The 24,354-nt window shown below is 48.0% G+C and overlaps 1 protein-coding gene across 5 annotated transcripts in view; it reads right to left on the reverse strand.

Annotated features, from left to right (window-relative positions):
* Positions 1–293: 293 nt before the first annotated feature.
* The window catches only part of CDH5 (cadherin 5), a 37,993-nt gene continuing 13,932 nt past the window's right edge, over positions 294–24,354 (reverse strand). For all 5 annotated transcript variants that reach the window (XM_055299367.1, XM_055299370.2, XM_055299371.2 and 2 more), the window contains exons 3-12: positions 17,837–18,125; positions 16,147–16,263; positions 15,078–15,242; positions 14,010–14,197; positions 12,217–12,464; positions 8,398–8,540; positions 6,498–6,622; positions 6,053–6,158; positions 3,600–3,845; positions 294–2,026 (exon numbers count right to left, since the gene is read on the reverse strand). In XM_055299367.1, the coding sequence (XP_055155342.1) occupies positions 1,509–2,026; positions 3,600–3,845; positions 6,053–6,158; positions 6,498–6,622; positions 8,398–8,540; positions 12,217–12,464; positions 14,010–14,197; positions 15,078–15,242; positions 16,147–16,263; positions 17,837–18,125 (2,145 nt within the window). In that variant the 3' untranslated portion in view covers positions 294–1,508. The remainder of the gene's footprint in view (positions 2,027–3,599; positions 3,846–6,052; positions 6,159–6,497; positions 6,623–8,397; positions 8,541–12,216; positions 12,465–14,009; positions 14,198–15,077; positions 15,243–16,146; positions 16,264–17,836; positions 18,126–24,354) is intronic.

The following is a 24,354-nucleotide window of genomic DNA, read 5'->3' on the forward strand; positions in this document are numbered from 1 at the left end:
AGAAAATAAAAGGTTACAGGAATTGTTTTTCCAACTAAAAAACCTGAATTAATATTGTTAACCTAAATAACAACCTGCTTATTATGCAAAAACCCTTATTCTATATGTCTGTGAGAGCTAGAAACTTGTAAGTATCATTAGTAAAAAAATCATTATAAGAAACTAGTTATTGGTTAAAACAAAAAAGTCAGTGTTATCTACAATCCCTTGCAGTGTGAGGGGCTTTGCCCAGAGTGGGAACCTCGGTCCATGACGAAGGGTGAGTTGGGTGTCTCCTTCCCTGCCCCTCTCTGTTGACTGATGTCACTTCTCCAAGGTGTGTTTGCAGTGAAACGTTCCAGTGGAAGATGCACGGGTGACCACAGAGGTTGGGCAGGGCAGGGCCTTGCCTTCTGCAAAGTGTGCCTGAGGGTCAGTTCCCTGAGATGTGACAACAGCGAGGTGTAAAGGCACATGGCTTGGCTCTGTCATGCAGTCATGAGTGGGTTTGGACATTGGCCAGTCTTGCTAAAGGCCACATCTTGGGTTCCTCTAAACCAAGGGATGAGGAGTAGACAGAGAAAAGAAAGAGAGCATGGACTGGCGACCAGGTGAGGCAGAGAAGGGGAGAGGTCTTCTGCTCTGGGAACATTGCCCCTTCTCAGGCAAAACTGGAGGGGTGCTGAGGAGTCTCAAAGCAAGGTCTCAGCTCTTCCAGGCCTTCTCCAGAGGGGGTGGGTGTGGAGGTGGCCCTCACCCTGTGATCGGTCACTCCTGATCTCCACTGCCCCTCCAGAATGAATTCACAGTTGCTTCAAAGTTTAATAGGCCATTTCCCTGAATGTGGTTCAATGCTCAGTACAGCACAGTTACTGGCATGGCAGGCCAGTGAGGTCACTTCAGGACCCAAGGTCAGGAGCTGCCATGGGGCCCCTTCCTCCCTCTTGACAGGCCTGGAGAGGGGTTGGGGAGTGGTGGGGCACTTGGAGTGGAGTATGAAGGAGTTGGAGCAGGGCTAGGGCTCCCGAAAGAGGGCATGACGGTCACAGTCTCCCTTGGGAATGGGCTGCAGAGAATCCTGCCCCACAAGTCAAGCTGTCCAGGCCTTTGCCTCCAGGCAGATAAGCACCAGGACCTCACCAGCCTCACCAGGGCATTCAGGGACCCTCGAAAAAGACCCTGCAGCAGTTAAACACAGTCTGTTTTGCTTTGCAGCCTTGGGGAGCCAGAGGAAGTCTTCGAGTTAGATGGCAGTCTGTGGGTGACAGGGTTATGTGGATGTCTGAGCCCAGACAGAACACCAGCCTGGATTTGCCAGCATTTGAGAATAGTCATCACTGACATATATTCCTGGATATTTCAGGAACCTGGAGTTTGCTATCCCAAGGCTGATAAGGTCTCTGGGACCCACGAGGAAGGGGTGCTGGGCTGGGGAGTCAGTGCCATTTTTGGAGGCTGTGGTGCCTGTCGTCTGACTGGCCTGGGCTGCAGGGGGTTTGGGCCCCCAGGCCCAGAGTGACCTCGGCCACCTAATACAGCAGCTCCTCCCGGGGGTCTGAGCCGTACAGCTCAGCCAGCATCTTAAACCTGGGTCCCCAGTCGTTAAGGAAGTCGTAATCCACGTCAGAATCGGATGAGTCGGTGCCCAGGGAGCTGAGGGACTCGGCTATGGACTCGGAGCCCTCGTAGCCGTAGATGTGCAGCGTGTCGTAGGGGGGGCCGTCGCCGTCATGGTCCGCCTCGTCCTTCTTCACCTCGATCATGGCTGCCATCTCTCCGGGCCCTCCGTGTGCCCCAGGCGCGTGCCGCGGTGGCTTCTGCACCTGCGCGTAGAGGGACGGCCGGGCGTCCAGCGCGGGTCGCAGGGGCTTCGCCCCGCCGCGGCGCACCGAGTTGAGCACCGACACATCGTAGCTGGTGGTGTCCATCTCGCCGCCGCCCTCCTCGTCGTAGGTGACCAGCTGCTCGTGGATCTCCGGCACGCTCTTGCCGTGCGCGTGGGCCTGCTTCCGGAGCCGCCGCCGCAGGATGATGAGCAGGGTGATCACTGAGGCCAGGGAGCCGAGCAGCAGAGTCAGACAAGGCTGGCGGCCCGGGCGGCCCCCCACACACCCATCCCCACCGCCCCCTGCAACCCCACCCCCACGCACCCGCACCACAGCATTCCCATCTCTTTGGCCCCCTTCCCCTGCAACCCCATCCCCGCCGTCCCCCCACACCCCGCCCCCGCCGCTCCCCTGCACCCTCATCCCCACCTCGCCCGACACTCCCATCCCTGCCGTTCCCCCACACCCATGGGCAGGTGCGGATGTCTAGCTTGTGGGAATCTCTGAGGGGTGTGGCTATGTGAGGGTCTTGGACCCCTGAGGACGGGTGGACCTTGAAGTGCAGAGAGCTTCTAAAATTAGGCTCAGGCCTTCTAGCTTTGAGTTACTGAACAAACTACTATATACATAGGTAAAGCTGGGATGCCCTGGAAGGCAGCCCTGCCCCCCAGCCTCAGTTTCCCTGTCCGTAAAATGGAAATGATGACCTCCCTGCTCTGTTCATGTTTGGGAAGATGGTTGTGAGGTTAAATGCAATTCTATTTGTGGTGGGGATGCCATCATCATCATTAATTATCAATAAAGGAGAAATCTCTAATGGAGAAGTCCCAGAAGGAGGACATACCGAGGGCGCCCTCGGGGGGCTACAGGCAGGCGAGGCCTGGAGTCTGTATTGCAGGTGCCCCGTGGCTGTATCCAGGCCTTGCCATGAGTGCCAGGATGATCTCTAATCACCTGAGGGCTTCCTCTGGAGGATCAGCCCCTGCTGCGTCTCATGGCGAGTGAAATGCAGGATACAGTACATCACTCTGCTCCCCCGGTGGGACGATGCTGGGGGGTGGCCCCATGCTGCCTCCCGGCAACCCTGTGGGAGGAGGCTCCAGTTCCTCACGATGGGAACATTCCACCTTCGCTGGCCTCCTCCCTTCCCAGCTTCACTCCCCCTCTGCCTTAGGAGGTATCCAGGGAAATAAACCACCTCCTAAATAAACCACTTCCACCCCAATCCTCATCGCAGGGCTGGTCCCTGGGAAATCCAAACTAAGGCCTACAATGCTCCTAAAATTTCCGAGGCCCAAACAAGAAAAAAATATGTATCAAGGCCGGAGGAATTCTATAAAAAGAAAGAAAGCACGTGGAGACAATCTAAACTAGAAGTTTTTAAACTTTCCATTTTAGAACTGGATCCTTTTTCCTTTTTCAAAAATAGGTTTTATGTAAATACATGCCCAGAACAATGCCTGACACACAGTAAATGCTGAAAATATCTAAGTGGAAGGAGTGACTGTTATGTATAAGTTATTTTAAAGTGATACTGGCCTGATACGTGAGGGAGGAGTCCTGAGTCCCGCTCCCTCCTCCTCCCTGGCTCATCCCCCACCGTGAGCACCCAGGTGGATGGAGCTCACATCCTGTATCTTGCACATGAACTGGCCAAGGGCTGCATCGCAGATTGGAGGCAGGGTTGGGCCTGAACCTCTGGCCTCTACTTCTCCTGTGAAGCTTCCCCACCTCCCAACACCTTCCATCCCCTTCCACCCACTGTGTCTCCTCCCCACCCTGCCCAGCACTGACCTGTGATGGTGAGGATGCACAGTAAGATGGCTACCACTGCCTGGATGCTCACGCCCACCTGGGCGGCCATATCCTCGCAGAAGGTGAACTCGCCCTGCTCGTTGCACTTGCACACGGCCACGGTCAGCGTGCTGGTGCCCGTGCGGCTTGGCATCCCATTGTCTGAGATGACGACGGGTAGGAAGTGGACCTTGGTATGCTCCCGGTCAAACTGCCCATACTTGACTGTGATGTTGGCTGTGTTATCTGGAAACACCAAGGCCTTGGAGTCAGGCTTTGCCATCTGCACAGATGGGGAAACCTGGCTTCTCCAGGAAGCCCTCCCTGACTGCACCAGCCCGCGTGCTGCCTGGGCTGCTTTTCTGTCCTTTGCACCCAGCACCTCTTGTTTCAGCCACCTGAGTGCAGGCCTGTTCTTCCATAGAGGGGATATTTTGGGGCAGCAGCTTTGACCCAATCTCCAAGAATGCCTTGGTGAAAGAAGGTAAAATCCTTTGCTTTCTGTATTTGTGGGCAACTGATGCCTGTCCCCTTCCTCTTCCCTAACCCCACTGCAGTAACAGGAGGTTTTCTCTTTCAGCTCAATTAATTAATGCACTGTTTCAAGCTTTGACAAGCAATGGGGAAAAACAAAGTTTTAAAAAGTCTTTTAGCATTAGGCTAACTTCTAAGGCAGCTTCTGCTGTCTCTGAAAATCCATTGTTACATTGTTGAAAACAGTAAAAACAATGGGTGTGTCCCTTGGGGCGCAGAGAAAATGATTACATATAGAATTGCGGGTTTCCCAGGCAGTTTGGAACTGGGAAATTCTTTTGTCTAAATATTAGCCCTGCCCACCTTCACAGATCCAATCAGTGGTTTCCTGTACCCAAGAATCCCCCAGGGAGCTTTTAAAACATGCTGATTTTCAGACCCCTATGCTCACACACACTTATTATTCAGTGGTTCTGGGCAGAGGCCAGATAATCTGCCTTTTGCAGGGTCCTAGGAGGTTGTAATGTTAACGATCAGAGAAGGATCCAGGGACTCCCTACTCCAGGATTTACTTAGCTACACAGGCTCCACACACTGGATTGAAAAACCCAGGAATCCGTCTTTTCGATTTTGAATGAAAGCCAATTATATTTCATTATTCATAATTACATTTCAGCATTAAGTCTATTATATTTCAAAATAAACTATGTCATTGATACTTACGGGAGACACTAGAGATTTTGACACACAGGATGTTCATGATGTAAGTGAATTTGACACCAACAGGCTTGCCTCCTATTGTATATGGGTGTCTTTGGGGTGGCACTGAATCTTTCTACTGTATTGCAGATCCCCACTCTGAGATGGGACTGAGGTGGACATTGGGGAGGGGGTGACATTTTTGCCACTTTATTGACTTCTAATGACAACTGGGTGTTGAATGGTCTGTCATTGACTGTCAATACATCAGGGCCACCTTCTCCATCCCACAGGAGTCTCCTTAAGGACTGGTCTGTGGTTGATCCCTCAAGTCTGCCTCCAACTCTCAGGGACCCCACTCCCCAGTCTTCCTCAAATGTAGCAATGGGCTGCTGCAATACAGCCATCCTCATCCACCATAGTTTTGCCCTTCAGGGACAGGCAGGAATTCCAGCCTGTGCTGGGTGAAGGATCACTCTATTTAACCCCAAGGGAAATTTTCTCTATTTTTCTGAGGAAATTTCAGAGGCCATGGAAGCTTGCCTACTTGTGGCTGGAATGAAGTCAACTCGGAATCATCACTCAAGCCAGCACCTACTCCTCAGAAGCTCTGATTGGCTGCTAATGACATCACACGGGCCACCCTGCTAATCGTGAGTAGTCATTGTAGCTGAATTAAAACAAAGCTCACTGTATCCTTGGGATTTAGGATTTCACATTTCCAGTTTTGACTCTTTGGGAATGACCTCAAATTTCCATGTTTAATTTGCAGTTTTGCTGACCCATAGAGCCTCCAGTGTGGGAGGGGACTCCTTGGCTAGTTCTTGAACTGAACTGACTGCCTGCATCCTCACATCTGTTCTGTACTCCTCGCTGGCTCCTTGCAGGCGATGTGGGCTTGGGAGTTTGAATGGAGTGTCTCTGACCATTGCACAGACCAGTTGTACAATGTATGAGGCAGAAATTGTACAAAATATCTAATGATTTGAAAATCCCAGTGGGAGCCTGCCCTCAATTTGTTGGCCTGGTCTTTGACCTTGGTGCCTCAAGACTCAAATAACCTCACTCTGACCCTGTTAGAGCCAACTGACTACATTTGTTCTCTTTTTGGAGAGAGAGTCTCGCTCTGTCGCCCAGGCTGGAGTGCAGTGATGTGATCATAGCTCACTGCAGCCTCAAACTCCTGGGCTCAAGCGATCTTCCTGCCTCAGCCTCCTGAGTAGCTGAGACTACAGGCGTGGGCTATCATGCCCGGCTGAACTGATTACTTTGATGCCTACCGTGATTATCCGTGAGGGTAAAGTTGTTCTCAGTATTCAAGGTGAATTTGAACTTCACGTTTCGTGGTGTTATGTCCTTGTCTATTGCGGAGATCTGCAGGACCAGCTGGAGTGTGGAAGACAGGAGATAGTCATTGATGGTGGTGGGGTGGTCTGAGGTTTAGCGATGGAGCCTTTGGGTTTAGACCTGACCGTGGCTGTTTCCCACCTGCAACACTCACCTATTTAGTTCTTCATAAAGCCACTCTTTCTACTTCCCTGCCCTGCCAATCTACTCCCCATATATTCTCTCTGAGCCTCAGTTTCTCCATCTGTAAAATGGGCATAATGTTATTTTCCTCAAGGCTATTGTACAGGGGAACTCCGCTGACTCTGTTGAGCAGTTCTGCCCCCCAGCCTGCCCCAGGGTGGTGCTGCCTTCCCCTTCCACCTGAACCAGACTCACCTGGCCATGGGCAGCGTTCTCACACACTTTGGGCTGGTAGGGCCGGGCAAACTCCGGGGCATTGTCATTCTCATCCAAAACTTCAATGTGGACTTGCACAATGGATTCTTTTCCTGTGGGGGTTCCTGCAGGGGAGAAGACTGTCACCACTATGGGCTCAGCTGATGCTGGCCCTGGGGGTGGAAGATGTGTGGAAGGAGGACTGCCCTATGGAGGCCACTTTTTGCAGGAGGAGGCTGTGGAACAGAGGCTCGCAGTTGGTATTCTGGATGCAAGGAGTTTGGTGGGGGGGAGGTGTTAAATCTTCATCCGTAAGGTTTACTGAGGTATTACTCTGATCATGAGACTCAAAAAGGTAAACCACCTAAGTGCATTAAAAAATATTGTAATTAAATTCCTAAAATTAAAAATTTAATTATTTGATTAAATACATAAAACATAATAAATTAATCATAAAAGAATTGAAAAGGTAAATAAGCTAAGTGAGATTGGGTCAGTAAACTAGGCCACTGGAAAAGAATGAAATGGATGGCCACTGACAATGCCTATGTAAATTACATCTTAAAAATATAATTAAAAATAGTTTTAAGGCCGGGTGCCGTGGCTCACCCTGTAATTTCATACTTTGAGAGGCCCAGAAGGGAGGATTGCTTGAGGCCCAGAGTTGGAGACAAGCTTGGGAAACATGGTGAGACCCCATCTCTACAAAAAAATTAAGACATTTGCTGGGTGAGGTGGTGCACGTCTGCAGTCCCAGCTACTCAGGAGGCTGAGGTGGAAGGATCATTTGAACTCAGGGATTAGAGGCTGCAGTGAGCTGTGATTGTGCCACTGCACTTCATCCTGGGCAACAGAGTGAAACCCTGTCTCTCTCTTAAAAAAAAAATTAGTACCATGAGAAAGTGGTTCTGGAATAAGGTTAAGTAAAAATGTGGAATATAATATCTTACACAAACATTACAATCTCGTGTAAGTATAAAAATATGTATAAAAAACATAAAAATACATGAATGTGCTAATAGTAACTGTCTCTGCATGGTGGCATTGGTGGGAGGAGTATTTTCTTCTCCTTTTCTGTATTTTCCATATTTTAAACCATTTAAATGTAAAGAGTCTATGAATGGGATTATGTGGAGGAGAAAGAATCAAAGACTGATCTGGCCAAACATGCAGGAGTCCATTACAGTTTGGGGCAGCAGCTGTGTTGGCAGAAGTGAGTCTGGGTGGTCCTGGCAGGTGCCAGGGATCCTTGGCCTAGTGGGCTCCTGGGTAAAGTGGGAGTATTAATAGTTCTCCTGGAGGGTGATTGTGATTTTCTAATACAGATAAAGGATGCAAAACTCCAACTCTTGCCCCTCCCTCTGGCAAAAATTACACAATTTCTGGAGAAACACAATCTCAAAGTTGGAAGCTGCTTCACATTTTGAATGCTACCTATTAACTGGTACATAGACAGCCTCTGAAGGAACATTTCCCAAACAGCCATGATACTAAGAATCATGGGACCCTTGTTAAATGCACATCTCTGGCTCACTGGACCAGAACCTGCAGGGTGGAGTAGAGCTTTATGCTTAATAGGTGCCTTGGGTGATTCTTGTCACAGAGACATCTGCACAGCCTGTTTCATGACAGTGCTTTTCAAACTGTGACATGCATGAGATTCTGATTCCGTGTGGGGGTGAGGCCCGAGATGCACTTCCAACAAGGTCTCAGGGGATGTTTATACTGCTGGTTCAAGGACCACACTTGGGCATGGAAGCTCTATAGCATCCCAACCAGGGGGTGCTTCAGCAGCCACTTCTAATACGTCTAGAGACCCCAAAGTATTGATTATGCCAGTTTTGGAAGAATGAGGGAAAAGGAAAAGAATCCAGGTGCCCTGGCAGATGTGGCCACTCACCAGTGGAATCCAGTTCTTTGGCCTCCACAGTCAGGTTATACCAGGGGTAGACTTCTCTGTCCAGTTCTTTCTCATTGTAAATGTCCCCCTTTTTTGTGACTCGGAAGAATTGGCCCTTGTCACTGGTCCTGCGGATGGAGTATCTGCCCAGGGGAGAGAGTTTCATGGCTTTCCATTGTTCTTTGCTGAGTCTATACTCCTCAGCATGATGGACAAGGCCCTTCTGCACCTGTCCCCTGCATCCCACTCCATGCCCCTCTCTCACTGCTCATTGCACTCTGCCACTCAGACAAGAGTGGACCTACACAGAGGGATTCAGGATAGCAAGATAATGTCTTTGATCTTAGTTACATTGCCATCACTGGACTGAAGGTGGTACCTGAGACCATCAGATGCACTTTCAGAGCTGAACAGGTGACATCACACCATAGCTGGGACTTGTTTTAGTGATTAATGAAAAGATCATTGGGCAAGAGCCAGGAAGGAATACAAAAAGAGCTGGAAGAGATATGAAGTAATTACAAAGAAATTAACTTTGTGAAATAAAAAATTTAAAAAGTTCTTTCAGAAATCAGGAAAAATCTATGGAAAGATAAATATATATGTTTTGTGTGTATAGGAATAATAGTTGCTATTAATGAGGAAAATCCCAGAACAAACAGAACAGAAGAAATACAAAAAAAAAAAAAAAAAGAAAAGAAAACTTTTCTGATCTGAAGAAAGGCTTGAGTCTACAGATTATGAGATGTCATTGACATCAGGCGTCATTGAAAAAACCCCAATATTTAGGCAAATCCTGATGACACTTATGAATTTCAAGGCTGTGTGAAGAAACTGAAAAGAGTGCAGACAGAAAGAAATAATTTCCTTATGAAGAAAGAAAAATCAGATTTGCCTCAGATGCCCCCACAAAGTTAAATACTAGAATACATTGATAGTATTTTTGAAGGGAAGTGTTTATAATCTGAGGATTATATGAATATATGTAGGTGTTATTAGAAGACAAGGTTGGGCACGGTGGCTCACACCTGTAATCTGAGTGCTTTGGGAGGCGCTGAAGCTGGAGGTTTGCTTGAGGCCAGGAGTTCAAGACCAGCCCAGGTGACAGAGTGAGACCCTGTCTCACCAAAAAAAACAAAATTAGCCTGGTGTGGTGGTGTGTGCCTGTAGTCCCAGATACTCAGAGGCTGAGGTGGGAGGGTTGCTTTAGCCTAGATGTTCAAGGCTGTAGTGAGCTATGGTTGTGCCACTGCACTCTAGCCTGGGTGACAGAGGAAGAACCTGTCCCCCCCACCCCCAAAAAAGGCAAAGAACTAAGATATTTGTGTCCTGAATTTTTTTTTGAAAACTTACTGTATCTAACTAAACATCTCAATATAAAGTAAAAGCCTGGTATGGGAAGAATTAAAACAAAACTATTGATTTGTTTATCATACATAGAAAAGCAACGGGTGTGTGTATGTGTATAATAGTTTTAACTAGAAAATATAGGTCCAAGAAAACATTTTAAATTTTGCAGATAGAAGTAAATCTCACTGGTAGAAATAAAAATGGATGCACCTCATCCAAGTATCTAGGAGAAAAAAAAAATAAAGAAACATAGACTGTATAGCAGAGATGAAGAAATGAAAAAAGCCATGAAGTTTGATAAACGAGAAATGTAAAACAAGATAAAAGAAGTAACATCAAACATATCAATTATGATGAAAAATGTAAATAGGTTAAACACAAAGCATTTCAGTTTAGATTAAAAAGCAAAGCCAAATGCATTCTTGTTTTCAAGAGACAACTTAATGCCAAATGACCTGGTAAAGTTAAAAGTAAAGGTTGGAAAATTTGCATTAGGTGAATATGAACAACATGAAAACAGGACTAACAAATGTAACATCAGGAAACAGAATTAAAGGCAAAATATTTAAGCAGAACAAATTGGCTAATTACATTCGGATGAAAGTTACAAACCATAATGAAGGTAAAATAGTTGCAAACCTTTGTTAACTGAATAGAAAAATTTAAATACATAAAGTCAAAACTTAGATATTCTAGGAAGAAGTGGGCACAAATACAATTGTATCACATCACAGAACAAGCTAAAGCAAAACAAAAAAAATCCCCTCTGACTTATAAATGAAAATAAAGAAATCAAGTCAATCTCTTAAATAAACCCTTGGATCAAAGGAGAAACAAAAATTATAATTACAGGCTATTTAGAATAGAATGGCAATGAAAAGAGTAGTCCCAAAACTTAGGATATGAGGCCAAAATGGAAGAACATATTTTGTCCTTAATAAGAAGACTTAATACCCTTGAAACATTAGCTATATCAAAATTAATATATAAACACTAGTGTTTATAATATACAAACACTAGAATTCGAATGTTTAAAAAAACCTGGATACGAAATTTTAAATTTCACAAAAGAAAAAATGAAAGTTGACAAAAAATTTTATCAAATGAAAAAGCAACATGGAAAGGACTTTTACATGTATCTAAGATCTAGTGTAAAGCTATATGGTTTGGATCTGTGTCCCCACCGAATCTCATGTCGAAATGTAATCCCCAGTGTTGGAGGTGGGCCCTGGTGGGACGGATAGACAATGGGACAGAGTTCTCATGAATGGGTTAGCACCATCCCCTGGGTTCTGCTCTCAAGATAGTGAGTTATCATGAGATCAGGTTGTTGAAAAGTGTGTAACAACTCCCTTCCCACTCCTGTTCTGGCCTTGTAACATGTGCCTGCGTCCCCAGGATTGTAAGTTTCCTGAGGCCTCCCCAGAAGGGGAAGCCACTATACTTCCTGTATAGCTTGTGGAAATGTGAACCAATTAAACCTCTTTTCTTTATAAATTACCCAGTCTTAACTATTTCTTTATAGAAGAATGGACTTATACAAGCTAGTAGAATAAAACAGAATGGCTTTGCTATAGAACAGTAGATAGGACAGAGAATTAGAAGTACATACAGGTATATACAGAGAACTTAGTATATAACAAAGGTGGGAAAACGATGACTTATTATTATAATATTTAGTAAATGGTGCTGGCAAAATCAGCTATGCATCTGCAATAAAATAAGATTGAATTGAATTTATACTTACTATTGCGTATTATATGGCTCTAAAAAATATCTGTTGGAACTATATCTTTTTTTCTAAAGATTGTAAAAGAGAAATTTAGTTAAGATAGAAGAGCAAATATCGATGAAATGAGCATGGCATGATCCAAAAAAATTTTAAAACAATCAAACATCAAAAGCAAACAGACAACAACAAACCCACCACAAATGCATCCACATGTTTGTGTGGTCAAGAAAAGAAAGGAGCAATTAGGACCAGGTTAGGCCACGAATATGAGTTATCTGAGAGTGGGGGTTATCAGTGTTTTCTTGGTAGATCTTTGTGTTGTTTCACTGTACGAAATGAACACTTCTTACTTTTGTGGTTTGGGGGAGATAGATTCAAGAATACAGTTTTAGTGAAGGCGCCTCTGGTGTGTCGTCTGATTGGTTGCTTTGTTGACTGTCAGATCTTACCACATAGGACTGGCGAGAGCTGTGGTGCAGAGAATAAGCCTTCAAGGCTGGACAGAGGACAAGTAGCTCTGCATGCCCAGGACCATGCTAGGTCGGGGAGCCCGGGCAGGTCAAGATGCCAGGCTGCCAAGTGCAAGAGCTTGGGCTTCTGATCTTGCCTCTGTCACTTTCCCTGTAAGTGCCAGGAGAAGCCAGTTCCCCTCTCTGAGTCCTGGCCTCAGACCAGCAGGCATAGGAACATCCAGGCCAGATTGTCCTTATCATCCTCATCGACACGCGCCCCCTTACCCAATGCTATGCCTAGCCGCGTCGGGGTCCATGGCCAGCACTGTGCCGATCAGAGGCTTCTTCTGGTTTTCCTTCAGCTGGAAGTGGTAGAAAGGCTGCTGGAAAATGGGGGGCTCGTCCACATCTGTGATGTTGATAATGACCTGGGCTCTGTTTCCCGCGGGAGGGCTCATGTATCGGAGGTCGATGGTGGGGTCTGTGGCCTCGACGATGAAGCTGTATTGCTGGATGTATTCATAATCCAGAGGCTGCATAAGAAAAAAGGATGGTGAGTGCCTGCTCTGGGCCAAGCATGTGTGTGGCACATGATCTGCATAGCAACCGTGCAAGGTAGTACCAGGATGACACCCATTTTATAGATGAGGGGCCCATGGCCTTGATAAGTGATATTTCTGAGGTCATCAAGACAGCGGCTGGGCCGAGTGTCTGTCTTCAGCTGCTCCCCATTTCATCTCAGCAGCCTCATGTCCACACCCACAACCCTGGCTCTGTGCCTGGCCCTGTTTCCAGCGTTTGGGACATGCAGTGGATCAACTATGGTCCTGCTCTTAAGGGCATCACTAGTGGTTCTACCCACAGGTCCTTAAGGACAGGCTTTTTCTTTGTTTTTGAGACAGAATAGTGCTCTTGGTGCCCAGACTGAAGTGCAATGGCGCGATCTCGGCTCACTGAAACTTCCACCTCCCAGGTTCAAGCGATTCTCCTGCCTCAGCCTTCCAAGTAGCTGGGATTACAGGCACCGGCCACCACACCCGGCTAATTTTGGTATTTTTAGTAGAGACGGGGTTTCACCATATTGGCCAGGCTGGTCTCAAACTCCTGACCTCAGGTGATCCACCTGTCTCGGCCTCCCAAAGTGCTGGGATTACAGGCATGAACCACCAGGCCCGGCCGGACATGCTTTTTCTTTATGCCTTTGCTCAAGATCCTTCTCCTGCCCTTGCCTGCCTAGAAAACTCCTACTCATCCCTCAGGAAGCCAAGCAGAAGGTAATCAGATGCTCTATCAGAAACCCCTCCCAGCAGAGGTAATTGCTCCCTGTTCAGAGCTGCTGTGTATCTCTTACACCTGGCTGTACTTTTTTTGTTCATGCGTATGTCTTCCCCATTCGCTGAGACCTTTGCTGACACTGGAGGCTGTGTCTGCCTCTCCTTGGTGTTTCCAAGCCCCAGCATGGGGCTGGGTCAGAGAAGGACTCAGGCCCAGGACTTGCAGTCCTCTGTATGGCCATTCCAGAGGCATTTTTTATGCCCCTCACAGGACCTCTCCCTCCTCTTCCAGATTCAGTTGATCTGGCTTCTCTGGCTGTCAGCAGCATCCAGTGTCAGTGGCCATCCATGTCACCACAATTATTCACTGTTTTCTTCATGCTGATGGATTTCTACTGGCCAGGACACATGGCAGGCCAGAAAGTGCCAGAGAGGTAATAACTCCAGGGGCAGCCCTCAGTCAACATCACAGAGAGTGGGTGTATAAATACCCCAGCTCCCTGACCCTCAGCTGCTCCAACTCTGAGATGTGTTCCACACTGATCCCACAATGGGTCATTGCTCCTGGGGCTTCCTGGGATCACCTCCCAGATAAACAATTTACACCCAGTCATGGCCTTAAGATCTGCTTCCCGAGTAACTTGGCCTAAGACACTGGATCACAGTCTCCATGAACACATGACCAGCTTGGAGCTTTGATGGTCCTTTGATGGTCTCTGGCCCAGGAGTAATCCCCAAGCAGGACCTGTGGGTGCCAAGAGCCCCAAGCCTCACATTTGACATTGTTGCCATTGGCCTACAAACCTTTGTGGGCTTGATGATGCCCTCGTTGTGGGTGGGATTTGTCTCAATGGTGAAAGCGTCCTGGTAGTCGCCCCGCAAGATGCTGTACTTGGTCATCCGGTTCTGGGGCTCATCTGGGTCCTCAACAAACAGAGAGCCCACAGAGGTGCCCACACGGGTGTCTTCAGGCACGACAAATGTGTACTTGGCTGATGCAAACAGAGCACCCCAAAGGGCCTTGGGTTAATGAGATAGAATAGGCGATTGTCTCTTTCAGCTATTCTAACATATTTTGATACAAGAAAGGGGCATAATAAAATAATCATAAATAATAATACCCCTGGGATTCTCAAGGTAAAGAGGGTCTTCCCTATCTGTATGTCCATCTATCCATCCCTCCATCCAATAAATAGCTATTGAGCACCTATTGTATGCCAAGCACTTTGCTAGGGGACCTATCAATGGACAAGAGAGACAAGTCCTGCCTTCAGGGAGCTTATGCCATGTACGAGGAAGCCACTTCAGGACAGCTGGCCTGTCTCTAGGGCCGCTGAACAACTGAATGACAGCATCAGCACTGGGAGTTGCAAGTGGAGAGCCATCTGCCCCAGCGCATGGGAAAAGCTCTCATTAGACATTCTTTGTGGGGTGGATCAGTGTGTAGGTGGGGTCAGGGCCCAGCCCTGGCTCTGGATATAGAACTTTGCTGTCCCCATGTTCACTGGCTTATGGGAATTTCTAGATGGGACATGGGTCTCAGGGCTTTGATTTTCTCAAGCCCGTGGGATCTAGGTGAAACTGCTTGTGTCTCATGGTGGGACACGGTACAGTGGTGGCACCCAGCAGGGAGTGGGATTTCCCTCTGGCCTATGAGGGGACTGTGGCAGGGGGCAGCAGGATGGCCTTGGGAATGTGGTATTGGGATGGAAGCAGGGCCCCTCCCTTCACCCAAAGGACTCTTTTGGGCATCAGGCCTACCCTGGGATAGAGGGAGAGGTAAAGGGATGTGTAACTCTTCTCCCAGAGCCCAAGTCACTGAGTCTGGGGTATCCCAGCCCCCCTTCCCAGGGCCCTTGAGGAGGGGCTCACTCTGGGTGAAGAAGGGGAAGTTGTCATTGATGTCTTGCAGAGTGACCAGCACGGTGGCCGTGCCCGAGTCCCCCCGGAGGCCCTGGGCATCTTGCGCTTCCACCACGATCTCATACCTGGCCTGCTTCTCTCGGTCCAAGCTTTTGGTTATTGTGACAATACGTCCTGCAAAAAGAGTCCCAGCAGGAGCCATGTTACCAGCTTCTAGAAAATACTGATGCCTAGGGCCTGCCCAGAGAGAACCTGACTTAAGAGCTTCCCAGGTGATTCCACCGTGCAACTGGGGCTGAGAACTGTGAGTCTACAACCCGCTACCTCCATAACCTATACTGTGAGGCCAAAGCTGGCCCAATAGTTGGGTTCAGTATTGGTCCTCGCCACCTGAAATATTGTGTTGACAAAGACCATGAGGCTATATCTAGGCTCAGAGGGAAAGAGTGCTGTGATAGATTAGTGATGTCTGCCTTGGTGCACTGTAGCATAGTAGTGGCATCTGTGCCGTGTATTTGCCATCTCTCTGAAAGACAGTTCCCCTGGACTTCTTTCTTGCTCCCAAGAGTCAGTCCTTATATTTTTTGTTAAGTCACCACATGAGCCTTGCTGCCTTTATACATGATCTAACTCAAACTTTACAACTACCATACAATATAAACATAAGCATTCCTACTTCCTAGATGAGGGAACTAAGGCTTGCAGAAGTTAGTTGATTTGTCCAAGGTCTCTAGAGGGAGTGAGTGGCAGAGCTGGCTTTGGAAACCAGGTCAATCTGAACCTGCACCCAGAGCAGCTAGCCAGCATCCTCTGCTGCCCCTTGGCTACTTCTTGGGTAACAAGATCCTGATTTTGTTCCCTGGACTTGAGTCCACGTCTTGGGCATCTGCCTGCTTCCTTCTCCCTTGACCAGCCGCCTTGTCTTTACATATGATGCTGACTACTTCCATGGTACAGTGTGGTTCAGTAGCTAGTGAAACCTGTCAGACTGGACTTCCCTTAGCACGTGCACCTGGAGTATCCACCTCCCCTTGTCCCTCCAAGTCATTGACTGTCCAGGAGTGTTAGTCACACAGACCAGAATTATCGATGGCAAAATACTCTTTCCCCTTCAGGATTTGGTACATGACAGAGGCGTGGTCTCCCACAGTGGGGTCGTCTGCATCCACTGCTGTCACAGAGATGACCGAGGTCCCTGCAGAGAGAGAATCCTGGGGTTGCTGACTTGTGACTGCAAGGCCCCTTACCCCATTCCTGGAACAGAGCAGATGGGGATCAGGCTGTGCTCTGTCCCTACCTCCCCCAGGTCCTGGGAATAAAAGGCTGTTTTGTTTTCTGAGGAGCCTGCATGGGGGCAAAGTGCTAGTGGCAGTGGGAGCCCAGCCAGGTCAACCTTGAAGGGGTCAAAGAGATCAGGTGGTTTGTGTGCTTCCTGGGGAAATGAGGGAGGGGCGGAGGGTTGGGGCCAGGGAGAGAAACCGAGGACAGCAATAAGCTGCTTCTCCCTCTCCTGGAAAGGTGCCCCCAAAGGGGTGGTGTCACTTCTCGCATCTCCTTGAACTCCAGGATCTCACACTCAACCCGAAGGTCTGGTCCCAGGGTCCTGGCTGAAGACTCTGGACTGAGGAGGGAAGCTCTCTTCTGGCACCCTCGGGAGTCTGAGGGGTACTGAAGAGGTGGAGTAGTAACCTCCTGAGCCCAGAGCCCAGGCTGGTGACATACCTTGTGGCTAGTGCTCTGTCCCCCACACCACACCAGCATGGCCCCTAGACATGAATCCTTTTGCCTTAGTGGCAGGCCATGACAGTCTTCACGTGTAAAGGCTACACTCTTGGTGTGCTAGTCCTGACAGTCAGAGGCAGTGGGTGGAGTTTGTTCCAAAGAGTAGTGAGATATGCCTCTGATGGCCAGGGCTGAGTTCATGATCAAAATCAGAGCACAGTCTATGACTAGGGGCAGGGCTCAGTCCATGATCAGAATCAGGGCTCGGTCTATGACTAGGGGCAGGGCTCAGTCCATGATCAGAATCAGGGCTCGGTCTTAGAATAGGGTCAGGGCTCATTCAATGATCAGGATCAGGACTTGGTCTACGACTAGGGTCAGGGCTCAGTCCATGATCAGAATCAGGGCTCGGTCTATGACTAGGGGCAGGGCTCAGTCCATGATCAGAATCAGGGCTCGGTCTTAGAATAGGGTCAGGGCTCAGTCCATGATCAGGATCAGGGCTCAGTCTTAGAATAGGGTCAGGGCTCATTCAATGATCAGGATCAGGACTTGGTCTATGACTAGGGTCAGGGCTCAGTCCATGATCAGAATCAGGGCTCAGTCTATGACTAGGGGCAGGGCTCAGTCCATGATCAGGATCAGGGCTAAGTTTATGACTAGGGTCAAGGCTCAGTCCACGATCAGGATCAGGGCTTGGTCTGTGACTAGTGTCAGGGTTCAACCCATGATCAGGATCAGGGCTCTGTCCAGGATCAGGATCAGGGCCAAGTTTATGACTGCAGTCAGGGCTCAGTCCATGATTAGGTTCAGGGCTTAGTCTATGACTAGGGTCAGAGCTCAGCCTGTGGCCAGATCAGAGCTTGTTAGGAACTAGAGTTTCTTTCAAATCGTATAATGTGGCAACACAGGCATTACAATCACTGCCTGAACTCACTGGATTCCTACCCCAGGCAGTGAAGTGGCTGATGTGAGAGGTGCCCTCAGGTTGGGGATGAGGGAGGGAGAAGGGAGAGGGAGGAGGACAGAGTGGGCATGCAACGTACCCACAGCTGATGACTCAGGCACAGATGCATTGAACAACCGATGCGTGAACACAGGCCAGTTGTCGTTCACGTCGTGTACTTTGATGGTGAAGCTGGAAGGCGTCTCCAGGTTTTCCCCGGTGTCCTTGTCCACAATCACAGCAGTGAGGTGGTACTCTGAGATGTTCTCCCGGTCCAGCCTCTCAATGGCAAACACGTCTCCTGTCTCTGCGTCGACCCGGAAGACCTTGTCCACAAATTCTCCTTTGAGCAGGTACTTGGCATTCTTGCGACTCACACTCGACTTGATCTAGAAAAGAAGAGGTGACGTGAGCTGGGAATGGGTGGCAGCAGCTGCGTGTGAGAGTGTGTGAGAGTGTGTGTACACAAGTGTGCATGTGCATGTGTGTACGTGGTGTGTGGTGCTGGCCAGGGTCCCTTTTCTCAAGAACCTCTGGCAGCCATAAAAAAGAACAAAATCATGTCCTTTGCAGCAACATGGATAGAGCTGCAGGCCATAATCCTAAATGAACCTAAGTGAACTAACCCAGAAGCAATAAATCCAATACCACATATTCTCACTTATAAGTAGGAGCTAAACAATTGGTACATATGGCCATAAAAATGGAAATAATAGACACTGGGAACTCCAAAACAGGGGAGGCTGGGATGAGGGCGAGGGTTGACAAATAACCTATCGGCCATAATGTTCACTATTTGGGTAATGGGTACACTGGAAGCCCAATCCCCACCAATATGCAATATACATGTAACAAACATGGACATGTACCCCTGAAAATAAAATTTTTAAAAAGCCAAAAAAAAAAAGAACCTCTGACTAGTCACCAATGAGTTGTTCTCATGGTGTGAGTTGCCTGGCAGAGCCCCAGTATGCCTAGAATGGTGCCTGAACAGATTAGGTGCTTAGAAAACATTTTTTGAGTGGAAAAATATACTTGGTGCCATTGGAAGGCAAAGGATATTTTTGCCCTGTAGCAGTCACTTAACCTCTCTGAGTTTTAGTTACCTCATTTGTAAAATGGAAATAATATTGCTTCCAATGTTGCTTTGCTCTGAGGAGTAGAACAGCACTTTTGAAGACAAGTTCTGGGGAACACTGAACTCTTTTGCTGTTCCACACAAAGGTGGGGTCCTAGCCAGTGATGTGCTGGCGCTGAATTGTATCAGCCTGGCTTTTGAGAACCAGCTTAAATTTTCAGGAATATTTGTGAGCTGATTGTTAAATACAGCCATTATTACAAATTAAATTATGTAAACTTACAATTAAATAAATCATATGAAAAACAACAAATTCTCAGAATTCATCGCTTCCTAATTATTTCGCTACCTTTGACTATGTTTTGAGGTTATCTGTGTTTATGGGATCTGTATGATGGAAATGCTACATAATGATGTGCTCATGAGTGTCTTCTCCCATCTTGTCTTGGCCTTCGATGACATCACATTGATAGCTTGAAATGAGACATGGTGAGAGTATTTACACCACGGAAATTGGCAAGTGCTACAAATCAGAACCTTTTCCCCTGGACAGCCAGTTGTCAAACATTTATCAGCACACCCCTGGGCCCAGTACAGAAAATGGTACATAAAATACGCGGGAGGCTGAGGCAGGAGAATGGCGTGAACCCCAGGGGGCGGAGCCTGCAGTGAGCCGAGATCGCGCCACTGCACTCCAGCCTGGGTGAAAGAGCAAGACTCCGTCTCAAAAAAAAAAAAAAAATTATCTTCTTGGAGATTTACAATGTACAGCTCTGCAGAAAAGAACTCCAGTGAGCTTTGTGTAACTCAGGATTTTCCATACTTCTTAGACCACAGAGCCATTTTTCTGTGTAACATGTCCTGTTCATGTCCCAAGGAATAAGATTTGGAAAATAATATATGTAAAGCATCTTACACCAAACAGGACTCTATAAATGATACTTAATAATTATTAATAATAGAGCCACAGGTTAGAGGATCTTAGAAGGCTAGAATTGCTAAACACTCCATTTAAAGAATCATAGAAGGCCGGGCGCGGTGGCTCACGCTTGTAATCCCAGCACTTTGGGAGGCCGAGGCGGGCGGATCACGAGGTCAGGAGATCGAGACCACAGTGAAACCCCGTCTCTACTAAAAAATACAAAAAAAAATTAGCCGGGCGTGGTGGCGGGCGCCTGTAGTCCCAGCTACTCAGAGAGGCTGAGGCAGGAGAATGGCGTTAACCCGGGAGGCGGAGCTTGCAGTGAGCCGAGATAGCGCCACTGCACTCCAGCCTGGGCGAAAGAGCGAGACTCCGTCTCAAAAAAAAAAAAAAAAAAAAAAAAAAAGAATCATAGAAAATATTAGGAGCAGTATAGTTCCTATAGAATAGTATTCTATGCATATACAATGATACTCTCATAGAAGGTTAGTATGTCCCCAAAATAGAATTCTATTCAATTAAAAAATATAACTCGGTGCCTGGGAGGTGCCAGGCCCCCACTAGGAGTACAGAGGGCACAGATCCCATTGTGGCTCTCAGGATCTAGGTTTGTAGCCGCAGAGGCTGGCACGCTGAGGAAGTGCAACACTGCTTTTTTTTTTTTTGAAATGGAGTTTAGCTCTGTTGCCTAGGCTGGAGTGCAGTGGCACGATCTTGGCTCACTGCAACCTCCGCCTCCTGGGTTCAAGCGATTATTCTGCCTCAGCCTCCTGACTAGCTGGGATTACAGGAGCGTGCCACTGCACCTGGCTAATTTTTCTATTTTTAGTAGAGACGGGGTTTCACCATGTTGGCCAGGCTGGTCTCAAACTCCTGACCTCAAGTGATCTGCCCGCCTTGGCCTCCCAAAGTGCTGTGATTACAGATGTCAGCCACCACACTCAGCCTCTTTTTTTTTTTTTTTTTTTGAGACAGGGGTTGCTCTGTAGCCCAGGTTGGAGTACAGTGGCTGAGTGTTGGTTCACTACAACTTCCCCATCCTGAGCTCAATCGATCCTTCTGCCTCAGCCTCCAGAGTAGCTGGGACTACAAATGTGCACCACCAAGCTTGGCTAATTTTTGTATTTTTTTGTAGAGATGGGGTCTCACTATGTTGTCCAGGCTGTTCTCAAACTCCTGGGCTCAAGCAATTTTCCCGCCTCGGCCTCTCAGAATGCTGGGATTCCAGGCATGAGCTACTGAGTCTGCCTCACATCATTTAAGGTCAAATAGAGCAAGGGCTTTTGTGTGAAGGCATCTGTTGAGGACTCTTTAGAGAGGCTGGACTCGGGCAGGCATGGTGGCTCATGCCTGTGATCCCAGCATTTTGAGAGTCCAAGGTGGGTGGATCACTTGAGGTCAGGAGTTTGAGACCAGCCTACATGGTGAAACCCCATCTTTATTAAAAATACAAAAAAAAAAAAAAATATTAGCTGGGTGTGGCGGCACACGCCTATAGTCTCAGCTACTTGGGAGGCTGAGGGAGGAGGATCATTTGAGCCTGGGAGGCAGAGGTTGCAGTGAGCCAAGATCACGCCACTGCACTCCAGCCTGGGTGACACAGCGAGACTCTGACTCAAAAAAAAAAAAAAAAAAAAAAAAAAGGCTGGACTCCTCCAGAGAACTCAGAACTCAGAGAGGCTGGGGTCTCACGAAAGAAGAGGGAGATTCCAGAAGGGTATGGCCACATCCCATGAGGTCTGGAAAGTGTCCCCAGGGTTTAGCAGCAGTGCAGTCATTGGAGCCCTCAGTGAGGGCAGTGACAGGGGTTGATAGGGTGGGAAGTTAGATGATGCAGCCTAGGGAAGAGTCTAGAAGGGGAGGAAGTGGAGACAGGGAGTGAGGATTGCCCCCTTGGTTGGGCAGGGTGGGAGAGAGGTGGGCAGCAACAAGCATCTTGGAGAAAGGCTGTGGAGCACAGGGGGCAGGTGGGTTCATGAGGAGGTACTAAGGCCCAGTAGCCAGGATGCATGATGGATAGCTGGACTAGAGGCAAGAAGCTGTGCCTCAGCTCTGTAACCTGTGACCTGCGAGGACAGTGGAGACTCAAAGAGAAGGGGACAGTTTGGGGTCCTGTGTGAGTTGCTCAAGGTGAGGATAAGATGGTGGCCTTCCAACTGGGTTCTGGGTGGGTGTGTTAGGACCCACCAGGGCAGGGAGGATGGAGGGAGGAAATCAGCTTGGATCTGTGTGATTGGAGTTCTGCATACCATTTCATGTGAATATCCAGTTTCTGTTTTCCTTCCCTTCAATTTTTCTTCCCTAGACTTTATTTTTTAGAACAGTTCCAGATTTACAGAAAAATTGAGAAACTAGGGCAGAGTTTCCAGATGCCTGCTCCTCTTTTTCCCAGAGTATGAACGTCTTACATGAGTGTGGTGCATTTGTTATAATTAATGGACCAATACGGATGCATTATTATTTACCAGAGGGCATAGTTTATGCAGAATTCCTTAGTTTTTTTTTTTTTTTTTTACCTAATGTCTTTTTTCTATTCCAGGATCCCACGCTGGATACCACATTCCACTGAGTTGTCATGTTTCTTTAAGTGCCTCATGGCTGTGATAGTTTCTTAGACTTTCATTGGTTTCTGATGACCTTGACAGTTTTGAGGAGTACGAGACAGGTATTTTGCAGGATGCCCCTCTGTTGGAATTTGTCTGATGTTTTTCTCATGATTAGATGAGGGTTATGGGTTTCTGGGAGCCTCCATTCCCCCTACCCCTGTTTTCTAAGATCACTGTATTTAAACATAACATCTTAATGCCAAAAACCCGTATTTGTGGGTTCAGAAGGCGGCTCAGGACTCGCTCCCATTGTCCAGCCAGGTCTGTAAACAAAGGCTTCAGGCTCTGACCTTGATAAACAGGGACTTCCTTCCCTCGGATTACATCCTCAGGAGCCGGAGGTGATCCTTGGAGCCCCGTCCTTGCCTTTTCCAGGCACCCTTGTTTCTTCCCAGCATGACGACCCCTTGTGGTTCCTCGGAGACCCAGCCCCATGCCAGGGGCCAAGTGAACGCTGTTGGCAAATGACAGCAGGCCTGGCGTTCTTCCTGCTGCTAGAGACCCTTGGGCGAGCCCTTGAAAGGTTGCCCCCACTTTCTACGGACTTTCCCTGACTCACTCCATAGATTTTCCTTGAGGTCAGACATTCTTTTTAGAGGCTGATTCAAGGCACAATTATCCCACCGGGAAGGATGCAGGTGGATTGACGACATTTTCCTGTATGACACAGAGCTCGCATTTGTGTTGAGAGTCAGGGATGCCGGTTTTCCTAGGGCTGCATTCTCCTGGGGCTCTGTCCTGGTCTCCTAGTGTGACCCTGGGCAAGTGTCTTCCCCGATGAGTGGCCATGCTGGAGAACTTCAAGATCCCAGTTATTGTTGGGAGCCATGGGCACAGCCAGCTGGCTGTGGGTGGGGCTCCGAGTGGAGATTCCCCAGCTGGCCCCATTCTGGTCCAATTTTGTCAGATGCTGCACAGATCTTTCCTAATTTCCCAAATGGGAAAATTTCATGGCAGCCATGGTTGGCCCTGCCCTAAACCCTGAACCCTGAGGCCACGCTGTCCTTCTCAGTCTGAGCATGGGATGGCCCTATAGCCAGTCCACAGACCAAGATCTGCCGCGGCATTTCTGGTGCCATGGCCAGACTGGGCCTTCCCATCAAAAGTTCCTCTCCAGCCTGTTTCTCTATAGCCAGAGAGCACCCCCACACCATTTGTGGGGTTCTTTGTCTGATGTATGCTGCCCCTCTAGACCAGGATGGGTAAACTGTTTCTGTAAAGGGCAGGGAGCAAATATTTGCAGTCTTATGGGTCATTTGGTCTTTGTCACCACCACTCAACTTTGCCATTGTAGCATGAAAGCAGCTGTGGGCAATCTGTAAATGAATGAGTGTGGCTGTGTTCCAATAAAACTTTATTTGCAAGTCCAGGCAGTGGGTTGGATTGGGCCTGCAGGGGGTAGTTTGCTGATCCCTGCTCTAGACCACCCTCTCCATGAGAGTGGGGACCATGTCTGTCTTAGCCCACTGTTGTTATCTTTCCAGCACCCAGTCCAGTGCTTGGAATGGTCCTTCCTTTCTCTAGTACGTTGACATGTTCTTTTTTGCACCTATCATTTAGATTCCAAGAAGCTGACAAAGTGAGATTTTAACGCACTCAAAATAACTTTCTTCCTCATTGAAAACTCTGAAAGCACACAGTCCATCTACCTGTCATTGTGTGTGAAATTCCACTACTAGGGCCATTCCTTTCAATTAGACTGGATGGCTTTGACATCAATGACAATTTGACATGGTAAGGCAATTCAGCAGTCACTCAGATATGCTCTGAGCTCTAGGAGGATGGGCTTGGGATAGACATGTTTTAAAGGAGGACAAAGTGAGGGTCAGAGTCTGAGGTCCTGCCTCTGAGGGCAGGCTTGGGTCAGGTACCTCATTATGGGTGTTGTGGAATATGGGGAGCTGTGTAGGGTCACAGGGAACAGGGATAGCCTGAGAGAAGGGGTTTTTGAGGAGGTTCAAAGGCCTAGACTGGAGTTAGCAAAAATATGGCCTGGATGATTAACTTCATCT

This window comes from Symphalangus syndactylus, chromosome 11, assembly GCF_028878055.3.
Source record: "Symphalangus syndactylus isolate Jambi chromosome 11, NHGRI_mSymSyn1-v2.1_pri, whole genome shotgun sequence".
NCBI lineage: Eukaryota > Metazoa > Chordata > Mammalia > Primates > Hylobatidae > Symphalangus > Symphalangus syndactylus.